This window comes from Rasamsonia emersonii (genome assembly GCF_000968595.1).
Source record: "Rasamsonia emersonii CBS 393.64 chromosome Unknown ctg1118621760601, whole genome shotgun sequence".
Lineage (NCBI taxonomy): Eukaryota > Fungi > Ascomycota > Eurotiomycetes > Eurotiales > Trichocomaceae > Rasamsonia > Rasamsonia emersonii.
The window spans coordinates 1-20,555 of NW_013562872.1; the positions used below are offsets into that span (position 1 = coordinate 1).

Genomic DNA, 20,555 nt, shown 5'->3' on the forward strand with positions numbered 1-20,555 from the left:
ACTCACGCACAGAAATGGAAGGATTCCGCTTCTGGAAGCAGGGTTATTGGAAGAGTTTCCTCAAGGGTTTGCCCTATCACATCTCTGCTTTGTACGTGGTCGACCTGAACCGATTCCGGGAATTGGCAGCCGGTGACAGGTTGCGTGGCCAGTACCAAACCCTCTCATCAGATCCGGCCAGCCTGAGCAACTTGGATCAGGACCTACCCAACCACATGCAGCATGTTATCCCTATTAAGAGTCTGCCACAGGACTGGCTCTGGTGCGAGACATGGTGCTCGGACGAGGCGCTGGCGACAGCACGGACCATTGACCTGTGCAACAACCCCCTGACCAAGGAGCCCAAGCTGGATCGAGCCCGGCGGCAAGTTCCAGAGTGGACCGCATACGATGATGAGATTGCTGCTTTGGCAAAGAGAGTCGCCAGCGAGCAGAAATCAAGCCAGGCAGACGAAAGCCAACTCGATAGAGACGAAGAAGAAGAAGAAGAAACAGCAGCAGCAACAACAGCAAGCACCGGATGGGAGAGGAAAGATGAATTGTAAGAGGGTACGGAGTTTGGATGTGATTGATGTATGATTCTTGCAAGGATTGGAGTATCACTGATTGATAACGGGTTTTGAAGCATAACAATCACCAAAGATTATCTATCTATATACTTTGATAGAACCATGTTGTATTTATATATATACCTATGCCTTACTAGAAGGCTAGAAGAAAGAAGGAATACAGTAGACTGGTTTCTGTCTGCGACTTCGAGCTCCTTTTTCATTTCATAACCCTCTTCACTGTCTAGTGGATTATTTATCTGTATGCGTTTCAACACATAGAACGCAAACAAGTATCAGTTAATATGATAAACTTATTATATCTTTTATCATTTTTTTCTTTAGCCCTTCGTGTATGTATGTACAGTACAACAGATAGATCAGCGACAATTAGCCAGATTAGGAGAAGGGGAAAAAAAACCAAGAAGGATATATGGAAATGTGCGACGAGTCACAATAATATCATACAGACATTAACGCGAAAGGCAACCAAACCAAGCTAGCGATTGATTCATCGCTCACTAATGAACGAACGACATGGTTGGATTCATGAGTGAATCGAACCTTCACAGTACACAAAACCCACCACAAAAGAAAAGGAAAAATACACATTTCTTTTTACTTTTGACTTTCAGCGATGATCAATCAATCGGAGTCTGGTTCTGATTTGAGGCGAACTCTGTCCTCGCTGTCATCGGAGTCTTCATCGTCGGATTCTGCGTCATCGGATTCTGCATCATTGGAGTCACTATCGCCATCATCATCATCATCTTCTTCTTCTTCTTCATCTTCTTCATCTTCTTCTTCTCTTCTTTTCTCGCTTTTGCTATGTTTGAGGTCAGGACTGATACTGTCATTGTCGGACTCGCTCTCGGCCTTGACTACTGGTGATTGGTTGCCAGTGTCCCTCCGAGTTTGATTCTTGCTGCGCGGGGTGTGAGATCCGGAAGTTGTGAGAGTCTTATGACGGGACTGTTCTCCGTTGGAGATACGCGGCGTTTGTGACTCGGACGTAGACGAGGATTCGGAGTCTGACTCCGATCCGGATTCTGACTCTTCGCTACTGTCGGAATCGTCTTCACTATCGTTATCGTCACTGTCACTAGCTTGATTGCGCTTGACCGTCGCGTTGTTGGCGCTTTTGCTGGTGATCTTCGAGTGTCGTCTCTCGTCTTCACTTTCGCTCGAAGTCGTCTTGGAGGATGATTCTTCCGAAGAACTAGATGAACTAGCTCGTTGAACAACGGAGCCCTTACTGGCCCTTCTATCACCCTTATTCACAGAACTTGGCGTTTTACGCTCCTGAGGTGATGGCTTCCCCGGAGTTGTGGTTGGCTTGTTGGGCGCGGCTTTCTTGGCTGGAGGTGAGGTGTCGCTGGACTCATCAGAAGATGACTCAGTCTCATCTTCATTGGATTCTTCATCACTTGAATTGTCATCTGCGTCCGTCACATGGGAGACTGATTTTCTCTTTTCGTTTGCTGACTTTCGACCAGGTGATACATCGGCAGAAGTGTCAGGCGCATCCGTAGAAGCAATCCCATCGTCCTTGGTTGCAGCCTTCTTGGATCCACCACTGACGCTCGGAGTCTCAGGAGTTTGGTCACTGTCGGTTACGGATGCTGACGTCGTTTCTTTCGTTATTTGCATTGACTCTGCTGCTGCGCTCCTCGTGTCCCTTGTACTCGACGAAACTGCAGAGTTACTCACAGCATCATCATCGCTATCATCATCCTCAGACGTCACGTATCGTGCACTCTTTGGTTGATGCCTCCGTCGCTTCGGGCCATTTGATTTGGGCTCGCTTTCCTTCTTGCGTCTGAGTGACTGCTTCAAGCTTGGATCGTAAACCGCGTTGGGGTCTCCTTTTGCTCGTAATTTCATCACAAACCGTTTGATTTTGCGCCATTTATCAGCACACTGTTGTCGCGATCGAGTGTTTTTTATGTAATCGCTCACAGTGCCCCAACCGATGTTGCTCTCGTCCATCTCGTAAATGTCTCTTCCAACATCCTGCCCGGCATTGATGAGGGCATCTCGCACCATGTTCAAAACTTCCAGAAGCTGCCGGATTTCCTCCTCGGACCATGGACCTGTCCTCATCGTATCCCGATGTTCGACCTTATTCTTCCATCGTTGAACCACATCATCCTGAGTCCGACCAAGTATCTTCGCTATCAGAGCAAATTTGGGCCCATGGATGGCATGAAGCTCTGCAAGTTCGTCGTCCTGCTCGGGAGTCCATTCATGCGGTTTCTGGCTCGACGCCTGGAAATGGCGGCGCATGAACCTGTACACTGACCGTCGATCCCGGTTGGGAAGAAGCTCGTATATATTCCGCCAGAATTCTTCCTTGGTGATGATTGAAGGGTGGCAAGGAAATTCATCGCTTCTGTCCCGACGCGAGTGCTGGACCATCCGATCGAACGTTTCGCCGGAGAGACCGTTTGTATTACAAAAGTCGACCTTGTAGTGCTCCAGTATCTGGACCTCCTCAGGGCTAAAAAATCCAGTGAGGTTCTTATTTTGTTGGGAGACATGGCCTCGCTTAGAAACGGGTCGTCCATTCGGTTGGAAACTTGGCTGCTTCTGTTGCTCACTCACGGATGCCGTAGTAGGTGCAGGCGTCTGAGACTCGGGACCGGGCTGGGCTGCTTTCTTTTCTGACTTTGAGTGCGACTTGGGCTTTGTCGGAGATCTGGAGGGAGGGGTAGACGCGGACTCGAAATCGGATGGAGCCTTGTCAGAGACTTGGACCTCGATCGCAGCGGGCGGAGCGGGACGGTCCTTTACTTCGTCGCGTTTCTTCTTCTTCTCCTTCTTATCCTTCTTCTCCTTAGACTTTTCTTTCTCTCGCTTCTTCTGCTTCTCAGTTCGCTTTCGTTTCGCAGGTCGCTCAGTCTCATCCTGCTCATTGCTGGAGTCCTGCGTCAATGGGGATGGTGTCCGACGGGTAGAATCACGGTCAGGCGACGGGCTCCTTTTGCGCTTAGAGTTTTGTGGAATTGAATCACGGCGCTTGTCCACAGGCATCCTCGTAAGCTTATCGTTATCGCGATCGGTCGAGTCTGGCAATCCATTCAAACTCGTTAGAGGCGTTATCTCCAATTGCATCTATTTCGGGGGAGGTAGAGAAAAAGAACGTACAGGAGCTCTCGGGATCGAGCTGTTGCTGTGAGGATGCCTGGCCCATTATGGCCACGAGGTAGGTTCAATACGGACAGAAAAGACAAGAAATATTCACAAATGGAGGAATGCACGCACCTGCATCACCTTTCACGCGCGAGGTTGACTTGACGATTGCAAAGTGTTGATCGAGTGAAGCGACGCGAAACTGAAAGCTTGTTACGGGAAGCTAGTCGATTGGTCCAAACCTAATTTAACTATTCGCGACTTGTGACAGCCTGACTCCAACAGTGCATATAGAATAGAAATTCTGTTATACTCGTTTCCATTAATTATCTTTGAGGGTTACAATTGTAAATACTCTAGTTTTTTTCCCCGGAACTTTTCCTGCTTTCATTTTTACTCGGTACTTGAAAGACTATGAACAATGAAAATATTTGCTCACAAGAAGCCCTACTAGCGCTCGGATGGAAAATAAGAGGGGAAAAAAGAAAGAAAAGAGAGAGAGAGGAAAAGGGAGACTTCTATATAACAGAGTAGATTATGCTCTTTCTGGCTCCAGGTTATTTTAATATAAGTGCCATCGCCAGAGAGTCGGAAAAACATTAAACATCAATCTTCATTTCTCGTAGGACCTTTGATACTAACTTTCTTTGCTCATTTGGATCTAGATTGCGTTCATCCATTTCCCTCAAGCAACGCCCGATAGCTATTGTAGCTTTGACAGCGATATCTCCGCTCCCGGAACAGTCGACCCAGACCTTGCCGTTTCTCCCTACGGCTACTTCAAAGCCTCCCTTACTCTCCAGCTTCTTTCCAAATTCATCAAGTATAACCACGCCTGCAGCGCCTTCTGCAGATGAGGAGCTCGCTTTCATCAGCCTCGCGGCCAACCCTGTTGAGACATCGAATAGCATGCCTCCCGTTAACGGCCCCAAGCCTCCAGGCTCAGCCTTGCCGGTCGCAGGATTGACGCAGGTCAGCTCGATTTCGGTTCCAGCACCGACACCAACGGAGAGAACGCGGGCATAGACTAATTCACCCTGCTTGAGCATCGGCCTTGTCTTCTTTGTCGCACCCTCGAAAGCAAGTAGTCCCAATAAAGCATGAGGTGTATGTGGGGTAAGGATGCAGTGAAAGTAATCCTGGCTGGTATGATGGACTTGTGCAATCACCAAATCGTTGGGGGTGGGAATGTAGCGACGATTTGGGAACGAAAGAACAGAGATCGCATTTCGTTTCTGATCAACGGATAATAAGCCGGCATGAGTTGCGCTGATGGCGTGGGCGGAAGGTGAAGTCTTCGATTGAGGCTCCTGCTGCTGATATAGCAAGCGCAGCCCTGGTCCAATCCTCAAGGGAGCGGACGTGGTCGAGGGGAGCACATCGGAGGGGACATGGTCTCCCGGAAGCAGGATGGAAGGAGATGTCATGGCCCCAGTGCTTTCTAGGGAAAACTCAGCGAAAAAGTCTCAAGGACCCAGAACAACCATCACAGAGTAAACACAGGCTCCCATTTAGTCAGGGCGTGGAAGAAGAGGCAAACACAACCAGGCTAGGTTAGGTTGAAGGAAGCTGGTCAAACTTTTGGAGCAGGAAGATCAACGCGATGCTCCTTATCGATAAAGACACGTGATTTTGAGCTTAATCCATTTCGGACGCCAAAGCAACATTCAATAATTACACAGCAAGAACCACGAACGTCTTTATTACTATTTCATTCCCCTTTTAATTGACACCGGAGAATGCTTAGGAGATCTTTCATATTTTACACGGTGATCCTTAGCCATCCATTTTCCTGCTGACAATAACAGACGTTTCACGGAGGAAGTCGGCGTCCTTTTTTTTTTAAAAAAAAAAGCTGTTACATAGTATGTCTTGTCTCGTAACCTTGAAAAGTAAGTGGATATGACATATGAAGCATAGGATTGACTTTTACCTTGGGACAATTCTGAGGAATGAGAAAGGCGATTGATCGCATAGCCACAGCCTTATCGATAAGGCGGGGATGAGCCACTGGTGCCTTCCCGCTTTCACCAAAAGCCTCAAATAATAATCCCTCTCAAAACTTTTTCCGAAAGGCTAACTTGGCGGCTGAACTCGCTCATCCCGCTCTTTTCTTTCTTTCCTTCGTTCCTTCGTTCTTTCTGGGAATACCACGCCAGCTGTTCGACGGCTGTAGTTTTCCTTAGACCGTTGTAGCGTTCTCTACAAGTCCTAAATCGAATTTGTCGATATGAGTGACGGGACAAACGGCGCGACTGCCGATGCGGCAGAGCGGTTCGCCATAGGTATCTCCTTCGGCAATTCCAACAGTTCTATCGCCTTCACTGGACCTGTGAGTCTTATCACACGTATAGGAACAGTACATACGTCTAGTGTTGCTGGATTCTTACTGATAATTGGTTGCGAAATAGGATGGAAAGGCTGAAGTGATTGCCAATGAAGAAGGAGGTGGGTAAACTCGGCAATTTAGGTCATCCACAGGGGCTCATGAGTCAATTGCAGATCGCCAAATTCCTTCAATACTGTCTTATGTTGAGGGGGAGGAATTCCATGGTACCCAGGCTAAGGCGCAACTTATCCGCAACTCCAAAAACACTGTGGCGTACTTCAGGGATTATCTGGGAAAAGAGTAAATACCACGCTTGCAATTTTGGAGATTTGTTCTATGGCAATGAGGCGCTGATCGAGGGTATAGCTTCAAGTCTATAGATCCGACGCCTTGTCACCAGTCTGCGCATCCGCAACAGAGCGATTCGACGGTGGCTTTTTCCATCCATGATACGACAGATGAAAACCCCAGCACCGTCACAGTCTCTGAGATTACAACTCGTCATCTCCGCCGCCTGAAACAGTCTGCTTCTGATTTCCTGGGAAAAACCGTCAATGCGGCAGTCATCACGGTTCCCACCGATTTCTCCGATGCCCAGCGCCAGGCTCTCGTTGCGGCTGCCAAAGATGCTGGTATCGAGGTGCTGCAGCTCATCCATGAGCCTGCGGCTGCTTTGTTGGCCTACGATGCGAGACCCGGGGCGGTGGTTACGGATAAACTGGTCGTTGTCGCGGACCTAGGAGGGACAAGATCCGATGTTGCCGTCGTCGCATCCCGCGGAGGAATGTACACGATCCTGGCCACTGTTCACGATTACGAGTTAGGAGGAGCGAAGCTGGACCAGGTCATCATCGATCACTTTGCCAAGGAATTCATGAAGAAGCACCAGGCGGATCCACGACAGGACGCTCGTGGGCTGGCGAAATTGAAATTGGAGGGCGAGGCCACCAAGAAGGCCCTTAGCCTTGGTACCAATGCCACCTTGAGTATCGAGAGTCTCGTCAACGGGATTGATTTTGGCTCGACCATTAACCGTACCCGATACGAGCTCCTGGCTGGGAAGGTGTTCTCTCAGTTCACTGGCTTGATTGAAGAGGCCGTGAAGAAGGCGAATCTTGATGTTTTGGATATTGATGAGGTTTGTTTCAACACGTTCCCCTGTTTCAGGTGAGAGAAAGATTGTGCTATGAAAGAAGCCACTAACCGATGTACCCTATCTAGGTTATTTTGTCGGGTGGTACTTCTCACACCCCCAAGATTGCCCGTCTTCTCCAAAACATATTCCCAGAGAAGACATCGATCGTCGCCCCCTCGACATCGGCAACCGCCATTAATCCCTCTGATCTGGCCGCAAGAGGCGCTGCTTACCAGGCGTCTCTGATCCAAGAATTCGACAGAGAGGACATCGAACAGTCTATTGACCCCATTGTTACTGTCACTCCACACATCAGCAATACCATCGGCGTCCAGCTCGTGTCGACCGAGGAGTCTGCGGAAGACGCCGTCTTTCGCCCTCTGGTTAACGCGGAAACTGCTCTGCCTGCTCGACGCATTGCTCAGTATGCAGTTCCCAAGGAGGGAGGAGACGTTCTCGTTCGTGTCTGTGAAGGGGCCCGTGAGATCAAGGTCACGAAGCCTGAACCAAAGCCAAAGGAAGAGAAGGAAGCAGATGAGGAAGCCGATGAGGATGAGGACTCTGACTTTGATTCTGAAGAGGAAGAAGAGGAAATCCGCGAAGTCATCTGGAAGGTCACGAAGCCCATTGCCGAGATTGCTGTCAAGGATGTCAAGGCGGGCGGTAAGGTTGAGGTTATGATCAACATCAACTCGGATTTGGGAATGCAGATCACGGCAAGAGAGGTTGGCGCCAAGGGTGGTGTCAGAGTCGCTGTTGATGCTCCCAAGGCTACCGAGAATGGCTCTGCATAGAGTACTTTCTTTTTGATTATTTCTGATGCTATACGGAAGAATCTCTTTCTTACAGATCGCCTTGTTGCCAGACAAAATCCTTTCTCATTCTTATATCACTCCTATTCTTATTTCCCCGTCCCCTTCCAGCTAGCCACTACAGGCTTTATTTCTTTGTCATGCAATTTACGACCCTGGTTTTATGTGTTTCCTATGTTATCTTTTTTGCGGTCGTCACCAGCAGCGTTGGTCTTTTGTCTTCGTCGACCGGGACCCCTGATTTTGGGAAAAAAAAAGGAGACAGGACATGTCCAATTGGAATCTAATTTCCAAGAGAGACAAGAAGGAAAAAGGTCTCATGTCAGTTCAGGACATAAAAAAGACCAATAGATCTGCCATGGGATTGTTATGTATTTAAATTCATTGGCTGTGAATAGAGGTTTTTAGAGGTTTGTTCATTCATAGAAGAAAAGAACATCGACGCTTCTATCGATGTGGTTAGGGTTCGCTTTCGTTTATTTTACATGAAGGGTTCTCAGAACTAACGGCAACAATTACTAGAAATGGAAGTAGAGTTGTTGTAGATGAAATGGCATGGATTAATTAACTACTTCTATTACCACTACTACCAAACATCCCCTCCTCTGCAAAGAGCTATATATCACAAACATTAAGATATATGAAACACATAAATAAAAATCCCCCAACCAGGGTGGGAGTCATCAGAAGTAGTGATTATAGAATAGATATATCAGAGACTAAAAAAAAAAGATCAGCCTGCTGACTAAGTTAAGGGTGCAATATCAGGGGCATTAAGGTGTCTTCTTTTTTTTTCTCCAAGGAAATGGGATAATTGGTCGGAGAAACAAGACATACATCACGTGCTCGTAGAGTCATAAGAGAGGGACGTGGGTCAGGGAGATGGGAAATTGCATGGTAGTCATAACAGTCTGTCTTTTTTTCCAAAGCGCAGGATTCGAAGGTTGCGGAATTAGTTGGCAGATAATAACACAGCCAGTTAAAGGCGAAATGCAATCATCGTCAAATCGAGGAGAAAGGCAGCAAAGACCTTCAGCGGGGACAGCTCAAGCACATTGCCGAAAGAGGAATGCTCTACCTTCCTCGACTTGACTGCGACTCTTCAAGGAGTTCTGGGCATAGGTACGCAGGCAGACAGCCTAGGCGTACTCCTTGCGGCCATTGGCAGTGCTTCCGCCGGATCTGGTGCTAGAGGATCGCTTAGCAGCAAAGAATCCGCGACGTCTCGCCTCTCGACCACTGTATCCAGCTTCGCTTCGGCCAGTCAAGCCACCCATGCAGTAGAGGAAGGAGGAGAGTGTCAGAAGAAAGACGGCAGTCCACATGAAGCCAAAGGCCTTTGGGCCCAGTTTTGCGTGCTGACCGTTGGAGTTGAAGTGATGGCGACCTTCCACATAACACGCACTGAAAAGGATGGTTAGTACGGAGTACTAATCTGGCATTATTGAGACATACGTCATTAGACAGGTAGTGATAATCTGGAAGATCCATGCAATCAAAGCCATCGTGCTAGACAAGTAGCTTCCAATTCGGGTGCAGGGTGCCAGCAGACCGAGAAACAGCGAGCACACCGCAAAGAATAGTGCGATGATCTCGAATGGGAACATGAAACGGGACATGAGGAAGTAATGGTTCGTTCTGCAGTACTGTTAGTAACTTGCTAGCCACAACCTAGGGAGAGAGAGGGGAAAAAAAAGAGAGAGAGAAACTAATGACTTACCCGATGAACTGGTGAGGAACGTTTACGTTCGTACCAAAGTTGCTGTGGCCTGGGGGATCAAAGGGAAACGTGGGGTGAGACGTGCCGCAATGGCTCTTGCCATGGCTGTCTACGCTGCAGACGTTCCAGAATGTCCATCTCGACACAGCTGGAGCCCCAGGGATATTCGAGGTGTTCGCCTGAAGGAAGTAGATCTCGTTCAATGGCCGATGGTTGTTTGCGCCACCAAGGAACGTCAGAAACATCAGCAGAATGGCTCCTGCTGTGAAGAAAAGGGCCAATAAGCCAAGAATCGGTCCTGAAAGGAGACAGGCAGATCGTCAGTAATTGGACGATAAAATATAACAATGACCAATGAACTTAATTAATTAAAGGGGATCGTACTTCCTGCCGCCATGGCAGTTTCGAACCCTCGAGCTCACTAGAGGAGTGTGAATAGCTTTACTGCAGGTCGTATGTAGAATGCAAAGGGAACCTCTCGGGAGAAGCGAGAGAGGGAATGACCTATGGACGGGCTCAATGGACCATGAGCCTGGGAAAAGGAGACAACTGGAGATTAAAGAAGGAATCTGACGGCTGGGAATCCTCGGAGCGATATAAGAGGCGAGACCAGCACCCAGGGTTTACGCGGCGTTCAACTGCAAGTCCCCAAGTCCCAAGATTGCCATTTGCGGACGGCGAGCCCTACGTCATCTTTGCACGCTGCTCTAGCCTCTTCTTGGCTTAGCCCCAACATTTTAGGCATTAAGATTAAAGATGCACTAGGCTGTTTCGAGACTAGACCGGACCCTCCCAGCCACCATCGCCGATCTTCATTGGCAGCCCAGGCTCACCCGCAGTCGTGACCTCAACCAGCTGCCAGCCTGTCGTGACGTTGTCGATCTGTCTATCCCCGCTGCCCAAGACCTCACCACAGGAGCTCCAGCGTTTCATTGCACGATCCGTCTACTCCCGATTCACCTGAGGCCGCGATCTGCCCCTCATCAATCGGGGCAGCTGTCGCAGGCAGCCTTCGGTCTTTGGGGGATTTGTGGTACAGCCCCTCTGTGGTCTAGAAGCCCGACGTGGTCCAATAAAGAACGGGAGTCGTGAGAGAAATTAGCGAAAGTCATCATTCCCCAGCTCCAGAACGACAAATGGCGACCTGGGCATATCCCCCGCTGCCTCCAGAACAGCTCAAGCAGGAGGAAGAAAAGGCCCTGGTAGGTCTGATGAGTCGTTGATAGTAGTCTGGGAAACACACTGCTTGTATTCTCAATTCGGCTTCGATATAGCTCCTTTTTGCTGACAAATATATCTGTAGTCGAGAGAGCTAGAATGGCTCTTGGCCTCCTTTCAGGAATCCCTTGCCTCGTTGAGGGAGGGTCTCCAGGAATGCGCTGAACTGCTTGCTCCCAAGGAGCCAGGTTCGACTTTGGTGCTCTCGTCACAGCGTTCCGAGAGTGTCAAGGGGTTTGTCACCAGAGTAGGAACGAGGATTGTTAAAGGAGTACGTCTCTCTCCGCGTACAAGGACAGATTGAGTTGGTCATCACAACAACTACATTGCTGCTTCCCCTCCTCCCCTCGAGGGGGACCCCCAATATTTTGACCGCAGTTTCCCTCTGGAAGTTCCCTTGACGGATTTATTTTGGAGCAGGTTAACTCACTGATTGCTACCATACATACAGGACATCCACCTTCGACTCAACTCTCTTCCTCCGCCTCGTGGTGCTCCCAGCACCCGCCTCTGCTTATCTAACAACCCAGGAGCCCCGGAACTCGTATTGACTCAACTCGCAGCTGTGCGTGATCTGGTGAATCAGAGCTTGGACGTGGTCGATGTTAGCACTTGGACCGGGGATCCGTTGGACGCGAATTTTATATCCGGCCAACTGCGACTTCTATATGAGAACATTGCGGAAGCGAGGTCCACTTTAAAGGGGGACGCAGATACCTCGAGGGGTCAGTGGTGGGAAACCAGTGCAGATGATAATGTATGTGAACTGTTCCACGTGGGCATAGCATATGTGGAACTTGCGTATGCTGACAAGTTCCAAAAAAGGTGTTCGATCCTCCCTTACCGCCATACGTCTCATTCCATCTTTCAGTTGCAGATGCAGCTCTTGTCTTACACTTAAGAACCCTCGAACCAAATGCCACTTCTCTTACGCCAACGGCTTTTGCGCCAGATATCTCCTTGACTGGTTTCTCGTTACGAGAAAAACTCTTTGGGCCCAGACATCGGCCTCATGATGAGGCTGGCGAAATCTTCACCTGGCGTGGAGAGGAGGTCAAAGTGAAAGAGAAGATTCGGATCGACAGCCAAGATCCGAGTCTCATTGCCGTAATGGCTAAACTGACCGCTTTAGAACATGAAGTCATGAAGTGTATAGCATCTCTAAAGGTCGTGATGGGAGACGATGCAGAGTGATGCGTAAACCTTCTGTATGCACATACATACGAAATAGTGATTTATCTGCATTAATGACCAGTGCCTTCTGCTATATTGTCATCGCCTTACTCAACTACACACATTGCTGTACTTATGGACTGTTCCAATCTGGATATGCAATTATTGCAGAAATGATGAGAACTCCGCCAATTAAAATCGTATATTCTGCCGGCGGGGCGGTATATAATCTTACTTTAAACGGAAGGCGGTAAAATCAAACACTAGCCATATTAGGAAATGCACGTGACCCAGAAACCTCGCAACTGGTCTCAGGCTTTTGGAGGTTTTCTGACCTCTCCGCTCACAGCTCTGCATCTGCAGATTTCGGCGAGAATGTCGTGCCTTTCAGTCACATGACCCTTAGTCCATCTAGTGTGAGTGGTCATGTGACATGTGGACTGCACCAAGCCACAACAATAGATGGATGATGTCCAGGTACCTGATTGTCATCTTGTCCCTAGTTGGACAAAAAGAGGTGGTCTCTCATCTTAGTAGACCCGAACAAGTAGATCAAGGTACTGTACCTAGGTAAGTTTCTGAATTATTTCAACCTTTTCAACCCGTGCTCAGCTCCAAGGTCAGGTACCTGCTTATGTAACACGCCAGTGTAAGCAATCCAGCCAATCACATGTTGCTGATTCACCTACAAATGTCTTGGCAAAAGAAATTCATTGAAGAGCTTGAGTCGCCGACAAATTGTTCTCTTTCAAGAAGCTCGAAATAAGTTTTTCTTGTTCGCTCTTTGGTGCAAGGGGAGCTGCAGGATGCTCCCCAGATCTCAGGCATCCAAGGCCTGCTGGTCATGCTCTCGTGACCTATTGCAATCCGTCGTCCGGAGCTCGTCGCGAGCTGCTTCCCGCCAGCTCCTCTATCATGAGTCCGGGAGACTGACAGCAACATCCCCAGGCTCGCAACGAAGATTGTCTTTCGCCGCCTTTCCCTCGATCGACGCGAAAAGATTGGACCGGAAAGAGACCGGACGATGGTCTACATTCAGGAGGCTTTCGTCGACTATCGCGCCGTCAGGGGAGGAATTGGCGAAGAGGAGAGAGGAAGTATACTCGCTGATTGACAGCATCAATCAGAATGCAGACGAAGTGGCAGAACTTCTGGATGAACTTTACCTCCTGGATGACTTCGAACATATCCTGGACGTCGACGATTGGGACTTGGACGATGTCTTCAGCGGGGTAATTGGACATCGGAATCACCAAGCCCTGGAGGCAAAGGTCCGACTGGTCAGGCAGCGGTTCGGAGAGACTTTACCAGAAGGCCATCTGAACGAAGTCGAAACTCAGCTCTACGAACGTCTCTATGGGAAGCCAATTATCACGAGAAACGAGCCAGAAGGTCAGGAAGCAGAGAAAGAGCGGAACACGCTTTTACGAGATGATGGAAAGGGAGGTTTCGAAGAAGTGGAGTATGAACAGAACGACGCAGATGACTCTGATATCCCGGTGGTATATGATATGGAGAATCCTCCGCTTGAAGAGGAGACGCCTGTGATGAAGCGTGCAAGGGAGATAGCTGAACAACTGGGGGGAGAGTTGATGATGGAGCAAGCTGCGCAAGAAGCGGACCCTGATTCTTCCACACCCAGGTTCCATCCCCTTACTGAGATGGGGAAATTTCGCACGGATCCTAGTACCATTTTCCTCCCGCGTGAAACAGTGACGGGGCCGATCTCTGCCATCCTGTCCAATTACTCCAACAAACATATCTCGGAGGTTGCCCACCGGACTTTTGGTGGACGGCGCCTGCCTCATTCTACCACGACACTCGCTCCAAGATACCAGGTCCCGCAACTTCCCATCCCTCTAAGTGCATCACAACACCATATGGGAGAGATGGAAGCCAATACCTTCCTGGCCGTTCTGTACCCCGGAATCTATGCCTCTGTGATGAGTGTGTTGGTAGAAGTGCGAAAGCGCCTAGGGACAGATTGGATTCGTCGGCTGATAACTCAAGAGGGCGGGCCTCGAGTGCTGGACGCTGGTGGAGGAGGTGCTGGTATCCTGGCGTGGAGGGATGTTGTTCGTGCCGAATATGAGGTCATGGTTCCAGATCATCCCAAGGATGCTCCGATCCCCATGGGAAAGTCCACAGTGCTTGCAGGGTCGGAGGCCCTGCAACGTCGTGCGAGCATTATGCTCGAGAATACGACCTTTCTCCCGCGACTCCCTGACTATGTCCATGTCCGAGACACGCCAACGCTGGAGGATGAGAGGGCGCCTCCGAAACGGAAACAGTACGACGTCATTATTGCCCCTCACACCCTCCTTGAAATCGAAGAAGACTACTTGCGGAAACAGCACGTCAAGAATCTATGGTCTATGCTTGATCCTGAAGGAGGTGTTCTCATTCTTCTGGAGAAAGGACGTCAAAGGGGCTTCGAAGCCATCGCAGGTGCTCGTGAGATGCTTCTGGAACGGCATATCTCGAGCCCGGGCTCCACGGAATATGAAGGTATTACCGAATCTGGGGACAATGGCTTTGTGGAGAAAGAGAAAGGAATGATTATCGCCCCCTGCACTAATCACCAGAAGTGCCCCATGTACCCGTTTCCTGGACAGGCCAAGGGCCGCAGAGATTACTGCCGCTTTGAACAACGGTACATAAGACCCCAGTTCCTGCAACGCATTATTGGCGCCAAGGACCGTAATCACGAGGATGTGGAATTCAGCTACATTGCTGTCCAAAGGGGTGTCGATCTACGGCAGACGCAGGGAATTATTCAAGGACCTAAGGCCACCGAAGCCGCTTTCGAAGGCTATGAAGATTACCCTCAGGAGACAGATGGAAGCTCGACAGCATCCGAAGCAACAGCCACATCGTCGGATGGTTCGTCAAGTCAGCCGGCTTCAGACGATACACCTACCTTCAACACGTTGTCACTTCCCCGTGCTATTCTGCCCCCTCTGAAACGGAAGGGTCATGTCATCTTCGATTTCTGCACGCCGGAAGGCAAGATCGAACGCTGGACTGTGCCTCGCTCCTTCAGCAAGCGGGCTTACCGCGATGCACGCAAGGCAAGGTGGGGAGACCTGTGGGCACTTGGTGCGAAGACGCGAGTGCCTCGGAACTTGAAAGTTGGAAAACCCAAGGAGGAGGACAGCAAGAAGGAAAGACAGGAACGAAAAGCTGCTAGCAAGGTTCCTAAGAAGGATGGAGAAGGCGATGACCTCCCTTCTGTGCCAGAGGAGGAAGACACGTACAATCCCGCCCTAATCAGCGCTCTTGCCGAGCAGGCCGAGTCTATCGAGAAGCGGAAGAAGGGCAAGACGGTCCCTAGCTGGAAGAAGCAGGCTGATAAGAAACGAATTAGGCAAGCCTCCAAGAAAGCTTCCGCTGAGAGCCTCGAGAAGGGCAGTGCTGGACTTCCGGAAACTGCTTAAATCTCTGAAATATTATAACCATATCGTTCTTGTTACTTGGAGTGGTGGGGTTCAAGAACCACTAACGTGAGGTACGGTATCTGTTGATACGTTTGGGCTATACAACATACCTGCATCTGTTCTCTATAAAAAGACAAACTACGGCGTATGGGATCGGGACCGGGCTGGATTTCCCAAGGTGTAAAAAGGACTGTACAATAGCTGTGGAGCACACACTACTCAGTCTTGTTCATTTATGTATGTATAGTAGAATCATGCTAAATATACCTCTCTTATCCATCACCATCACCATCATTGATCTGAGATTCAAAATAACTATTTTCACAAGACTCGAGCATGGTTAATCCATGCCATTCATCAACTGTGTGATAGATTGATTTCTTTTTTCCCCCCCTTTCCCCAACATCTTGGATATAGCCAATTGCGATCCAAGGCCGTGCCGTATCAGGTACCCTAATGGAATCGCCTTTGAGTCTGCATAGATGACTCAACCACGAACCTTGAAATTCGGCCCATAGATGATTCACCACTCAAAGGATCGGCTAAGGATTTTGTATCTCCTCCCTTTGTCTCATCTAATCCTCGCAGTTCCTTCAAATTGGGCGGAGACACGTCGGATGGCCCTTGATGGCTCGTTGTAGGGTGGCTTTCACACCTGGATTGCATATTGGAGAGCATAGCCAATGCGTGATTGGCAAGATACAAAGAGCCAGATGCAGCCCAGGAGAGCGAATTTGACAACGCCACTCCAAAATTAGTGGCAATTGTCGCGTGGGCTTTGTTTCTGTCGTCGCTTGTCTCGATGGCAAATGTCGCCATCCATTCATATGCCGCGTTTACACATGTATGTATGTACGCATGGCATCGGTTCAATGAGCCGCCATACTCTTCCTCAATTCTCGCTCTCTTTGGCGACTCTGCAGCTCGAGTCTGTCCACAGCGTACTTCAACCGTTCCTTCTTTTGGACGAGTTTCCTCAATTCGGCAGCTTTTGCACTCGCATCGCTTGACATCTGGGTGGTGCCGATCCGTCGACTCGCACCGCTGCCACTGCCACTGCCGCGGCCGCCGCTATGACTATGACTTGGCTCTGACATCCTGCCTTCCTGCAGCTGGCATTTCGCCCGCAGAGAGTCCGCCCGACGTTCAAGCCGTTCCACATAGTTTGAGGCGAGGGAGAGCAGGTGTGCAATGCTTGGAGTGATTTCGTTCAAGAGCGCCTGTTGTGCCTCGCGCAGAGTCGGTTCAGGAAGGAGTTCGAAATGCTATAGCGTTCACGACATTGTTAGAAATTAACGCACCGTAGCACTTTTTTTAAAAAAAAAAAAGAAATTCATCACTTACCCGCGTCGTCTGCAAGACTTTGGCCAGTCTGGGAAAGTCGTTGACGCCCGAGTCGAGAATGTCGATAGACGACTCGAGCAGCTGTAGCGATGATCGGAGAGAAGCCACGGAAGAAGAGAGAGAATCCGCCATTATAGATAGATGTCAAAGGAGCGAGAAGGCTCAAAAAATCTACAAAAGGCAATGCGAATTATTGCCCAATTGTTATCACGTCGTCAACGTCCTTGATTGATATTGTTTACACGGCCCGAGGGGCATATTCGTGTGGGCTGCTTAAAGCGGCTAGGAGTCTCTGCTTCAGGCGGCACCGGACTGGCTGGGACTTCCGGATACCAAACCTCGTCTCTTCCGATCGTCTTCGCCGCTCCCACTCTATCAACTCCAACACCCCCAAAGTTATCGCGAATTCTACGTGTCGCGCGATCACACTGTCTGTCACCATGTCTCTCCTCCCGAAGAAGTTCCCGACGCCGGTCGGTAAGTGTTTTCGGTCGTTCCCTTGGTTTCGATGGTCTTTGAATGAGAATGTTACTGACAAGCCGATCTCCCTACAGCCAAGCCTATGGGACCATTCTTTGCTGCCGGTATGCCGATTCCTTCCAATCTGTCCTTTTTGAGGCCATGTTTTGTTATTTTTTCGCGGATCTTGGGCCAATTGAGTCTGCGTGTTGATTGATGTCGGTACTGACGATGTGCGACAAGGCCTGATCATCCTCTACGGTGTCAACTCCTTCGCGAACGTCATGATGAACAGTGAGTATTGTCTCGAAGAATCATACCCAATGAGGCGACAATGAGGCCAATCTCGGACTTTGGTCCTTGCTTTGCCTCCTGTCATGGCATTCCGAGTTTTGATCTGTGCTAAGCATTCTGTTGCAGCCGATGAGTTCAAGAACGACCCCCGGAACCCGAACGCCAAGATCCCCAAGCCGGGTGAGAAGCACTAGATGAAAGGGACAGTGGAATCTGGTGTTGAGGGACGTGAACTTCGTGGCGATGTTTCTTTCTAGACGGCCATTGACTGACTGCTTTGGCGAGTCTGCGCCGTGGATCCTCTGTACAGAGAATATAGACTTCCATCAGAGTATCTCTTGACGGAAACAAACTGTATCACTACAATTGAGTTCCTTGTGCTCTTTGACAGTGTCTGCTGTTCGTATATCCTCGTATGTCCTGACGCGATAGATCCGCTCTTCCCGTTTCATTTACCATATGATTGACGAACCCGGCCATTACTATCATTTAGTAGTAGTGTTTCCCTCTGTGACCGTAAGAAATTGGGGGGCAATTGCTCTAGTATATCTATATCTCTCAGCCGGCCACCAGCTACGGCAACAGACCGTATTTTTCCGATGGAATAGAAGTTGACGCCGATTCAAACGGACAGTCACAAGCATCGCTAGTAGCAGAAGTACCATACTTTAATTAACATACCAAAATTGTCAAAAAAAACACAAAAACAAAGTAATTCAAAATCCACCGTAATCTCATCGAGGGGTGCTCTATCGGTCCGGCACGTTAGCACGCTAGTCCAGATCGGGTGAACATATTTTCGCAGCTGCAGGTCAACACGGATCCATCAATTCAATCTCATCGTCCATCCCCAGACAATCCATACTGCTTGCCCAAGATGTCGCAATTCAGAGCAAAGCGACTAGACATCAGCGGATTTATCAACGCTCGCGTCATCCGCGACCACACCAAGCGGAAGGTGTTCGAGCAGTATGAGCCGCAGCGGTAAGATACTCTCAGCTCCGTTTCTCCGCAGAACTATACCTGGGCATGACCATTGTGTCCTTTTCTTCAATGCATTTGATTTTTGACAAGCGGCTAATTTCCTTCCTTACGTTTAACTCGATTAGACAAGCCCTCCGCTACGTGGTTCGCAACACCAGCCTCCCTTGGCGTGTTCGCGCCCAAGCACAGCTCGAGCTCTCCCAGATGCATGCCTACACTCGCTCTACGCAGATCAAGAACCGCTGTGTAGCCGGAGGGACAGCGAGGAGTGTTTTCCGTGATTTCAGATTAGGAAGGGTAAGGCTCTTCTCTTCATGGTCCTTAGTGCCGGATGAATTCGTGTTTAAATTGTTGCCGTGTCGCTTGGATTGCCCGAGGCTGATTCTCACATTCGTCTTGCTATAGTATCAATTCCGTCTACAAGCATTGGCAGGCGAATTGCCTGGCGTCAAGAAAGCCAGTTGGTGAAGTTTCTCCGGTCATAGCTTTCGCAGATCAGGTGTATCGATTAGGACGATGTATACGTTTCAAATACATTCTGGGTCTAGATATGGGCGTTTTCACGGATGTACAATAGATAAAATGGTATACAGCAATCTTGAATCTTTAAGGACATCTTTTTATGCGTCTAACCTTCGGGTTATCCTTTTTGATAGTGTGAATGGTGAGATTGTGAGAGTTGGCTGGGAAGGGTCTGAATTGTCCTGTTTTGTCGACGTTGGTCAGTTCTTTTTTACCTCCCAGGAAATTCCCGGCTATTTACTATTCATTAGGAATCTCACTGTTTCCCTGGTCTAAAATGAGGTATTGGGTTTCTTGTTTTCGTGTGGCTTCACTTGTTTTCCGGGCTGTTCTGTTTGCCATCACCTCATTACGGGAAGACGCAGCCTCCTTCACTACAAATGACCCAGTCACTGTGCTTCTCTGCTCAATATCCTGTCTATTTAATTTCTTTTAAACGTGCTAGATGTCTTGGACTTTCACGTTTCTGTCTCTTTCAAGTTTGGTTGGACTCCCCTCTCATCCTTTAATGGTCAGTCTTGGACCGTCTTACCTGTGATCTATTTAATTCATTGCTTCATCATCTCACCCATTCTGCCAAAATGCTTGTTTTCACCCGCAAGAATCTCCCTAAGGATCCTGTCTTTCCTGCAGATCTGGAGAAGCTCGGGTAAGACTCATCTCTCCATTTACCTCCGGCCTGTGTTGCTCCTATTCTGCATCGGCAAGCATACGAGGTATAGCGAGCTCGAAGCTGATTTGAGAATACGACGACAGATACTTCATCAATGACAAGGATCAGATCAGGAAGATCGCCAACCCGGAGGAGGAATTCCAGTTCAAAATCAGCACTAATGATCGGTGGAACGAGTTGCAGAGGGAGGCGATGAATAGTATGTCTTGATTCCACACTTTTTCATCCGTTCGTACAGATATCTTCTGGCGATACAACTGCCTAGCCCATACTTAGATAACTGGTTGAAGCGATGAATGCTAAGGTCAAGCAGCTTGCATTCGCCGCATCGTTCTTTCCCGTCTCCAGGCTCTTGGTCTGTCGACACTTCGGCTCCCTCTCAATGCCGGCCCTAAGGAACAGCACGTCCCAATTTTGGCCTCGCAAAACCTCGGCACTGCAAAACGTATCGTCGTCGTCTTCGGCGAGCCAATCCAGGATCTCGGGATCTGGGCGTATCGAACTGTTGGAACAGAATCCATAAGTGCAGGTTCGGCGATCTCTTTCGCGAGAGCCGTTCTCGGTCGAGACGAATCAGTACAAGACCATGGGCACGTGTCAAAAGGGAGTAAGTGTCATACAGACACGGCCCTGGTTATCGCGAACACCGGTCAGCTCATCTGGCATTGCGGGTCTGGTACTGCCATGACGCAGCCAACTTGGCTTGCGCTTCCACGAGAATTTGCAGTAGATCCACCCCTGCAGATGACGCGACGGAACAAGATTCCTCGCAACT

The 20,555-nt window shown here is 49.2% G+C and overlaps 9 protein-coding genes across 9 annotated transcripts; 5 read left to right on the top strand and 4 right to left on the bottom strand.

The window, feature by feature from the left end:
- Nucleotides 1–14: 14 nt before the first annotated feature.
- T310_7857 (uncharacterized protein) lies at nt 15–545 on the top strand (the record flags this gene model as incomplete). Its single annotated transcript, XM_013469347.1, has 1 exon — nt 15–545. The coding sequence occupies one exon, from the start codon at nt 15–17 to the stop codon at nt 543–545; it is 531 nt and encodes a 176-aa protein (XP_013324801.1).
- Nucleotides 546–1,193: 648 nt separating this feature from the next.
- T310_7858 (Uncharacterized protein) lies at nt 1,194–3,741 on the bottom strand (the record flags this gene model as incomplete). The annotated part of the gene is made up of 2 exons (XM_013469348.1): nt 1,194–3,616; nt 3,696–3,741. The coding sequence occupies 2 exons, from the start codon at nt 3,739–3,741 to the stop codon at nt 1,194–1,196; spliced, it is 2,469 nt and encodes an 822-aa protein (XP_013324802.1).
- Nucleotides 3,742–4,279: 538 nt separating this feature from the next.
- T310_7859 (Uncharacterized protein) lies at nt 4,280–5,107 on the bottom strand (the record flags this gene model as incomplete). The annotated part of the gene is made up of 1 exon (XM_013469349.1): nt 4,280–5,107. One exon carries the CDS (start codon nt 5,105–5,107, stop codon nt 4,280–4,282), a length of 828 nt encoding a protein of 275 aa, XP_013324803.1.
- An 803-nt stretch (nt 5,108–5,910) lies between these two features.
- T310_7860 (Hsp7-like protein) lies at nt 5,911–7,938 on the top strand (the record flags this gene model as incomplete). The annotated part of the gene is made up of 4 exons (XM_013469350.1): nt 5,911–6,012; nt 6,092–6,128; nt 6,390–7,147; nt 7,231–7,938. The coding sequence occupies 4 exons, from the start codon at nt 5,911–5,913 to the stop codon at nt 7,936–7,938; spliced, it is 1,605 nt and encodes a 534-aa protein (XP_013324804.1).
- Nucleotides 7,939–9,095: 1,157 nt separating this feature from the next.
- T310_7861 (Actin cortical patch protein Sur7) lies at nt 9,096–10,073 on the bottom strand (the record flags this gene model as incomplete). The annotated part of the gene is made up of 4 exons (XM_013469351.1): nt 9,096–9,360; nt 9,412–9,594; nt 9,677–9,974; nt 10,061–10,073. 4 exons carry the CDS (start codon nt 10,071–10,073, stop codon nt 9,096–9,098), a joined length of 759 nt encoding a protein of 252 aa, XP_013324805.1.
- A 739-nt stretch (nt 10,074–10,812) lies between these two features.
- T310_7862 (uncharacterized protein) lies at nt 10,813–12,088 on the top strand (the record flags this gene model as incomplete). The annotated part of the gene is made up of 4 exons (XM_013469352.1): nt 10,813–10,878; nt 10,980–11,165; nt 11,346–11,651; nt 11,720–12,088. 4 exons carry the CDS (start codon nt 10,813–10,815, stop codon nt 12,086–12,088), a joined length of 927 nt encoding a protein of 308 aa, XP_013324806.1.
- Nucleotides 12,089–12,873: 785 nt separating this feature from the next.
- T310_7863 (37S ribosomal protein Rsm22) lies at nt 12,874–15,504 on the top strand (the record flags this gene model as incomplete). The annotated part of the gene is made up of 1 exon (XM_013469353.1): nt 12,874–15,504. The coding sequence occupies one exon, from the start codon at nt 12,874–12,876 to the stop codon at nt 15,502–15,504; it is 2,631 nt and encodes an 876-aa protein (XP_013324807.1).
- A 272-nt stretch (nt 15,505–15,776) lies between these two features.
- Nucleotides 15,777–16,980, bottom strand: T310_7864 (Mitotic spindle biogenesis protein Spc19; the record flags this gene model as incomplete). Its single annotated transcript, XM_013469354.1, has 4 exons — nt 15,777–15,819; nt 16,004–16,280; nt 16,391–16,769; nt 16,849–16,980. 4 exons carry the CDS (start codon nt 16,978–16,980, stop codon nt 15,777–15,779), a joined length of 831 nt encoding a protein of 276 aa, XP_013324808.1.
- A 2,708-nt stretch (nt 16,981–19,688) lies between these two features.
- On the top strand, nt 19,689–20,553 carry T310_7865 (uncharacterized protein; the record flags this gene model as incomplete). Its single annotated transcript, XM_013469355.1, has 4 exons — nt 19,689–19,756; nt 19,864–19,979; nt 20,094–20,387; nt 20,474–20,553. Coding segments are annotated over 4 exons (558 nt in total), but the record flags the coding sequence as incomplete, so codon positions are not given.
- Between the last annotated feature and the right edge of the window lie 2 nt (nt 20,554–20,555).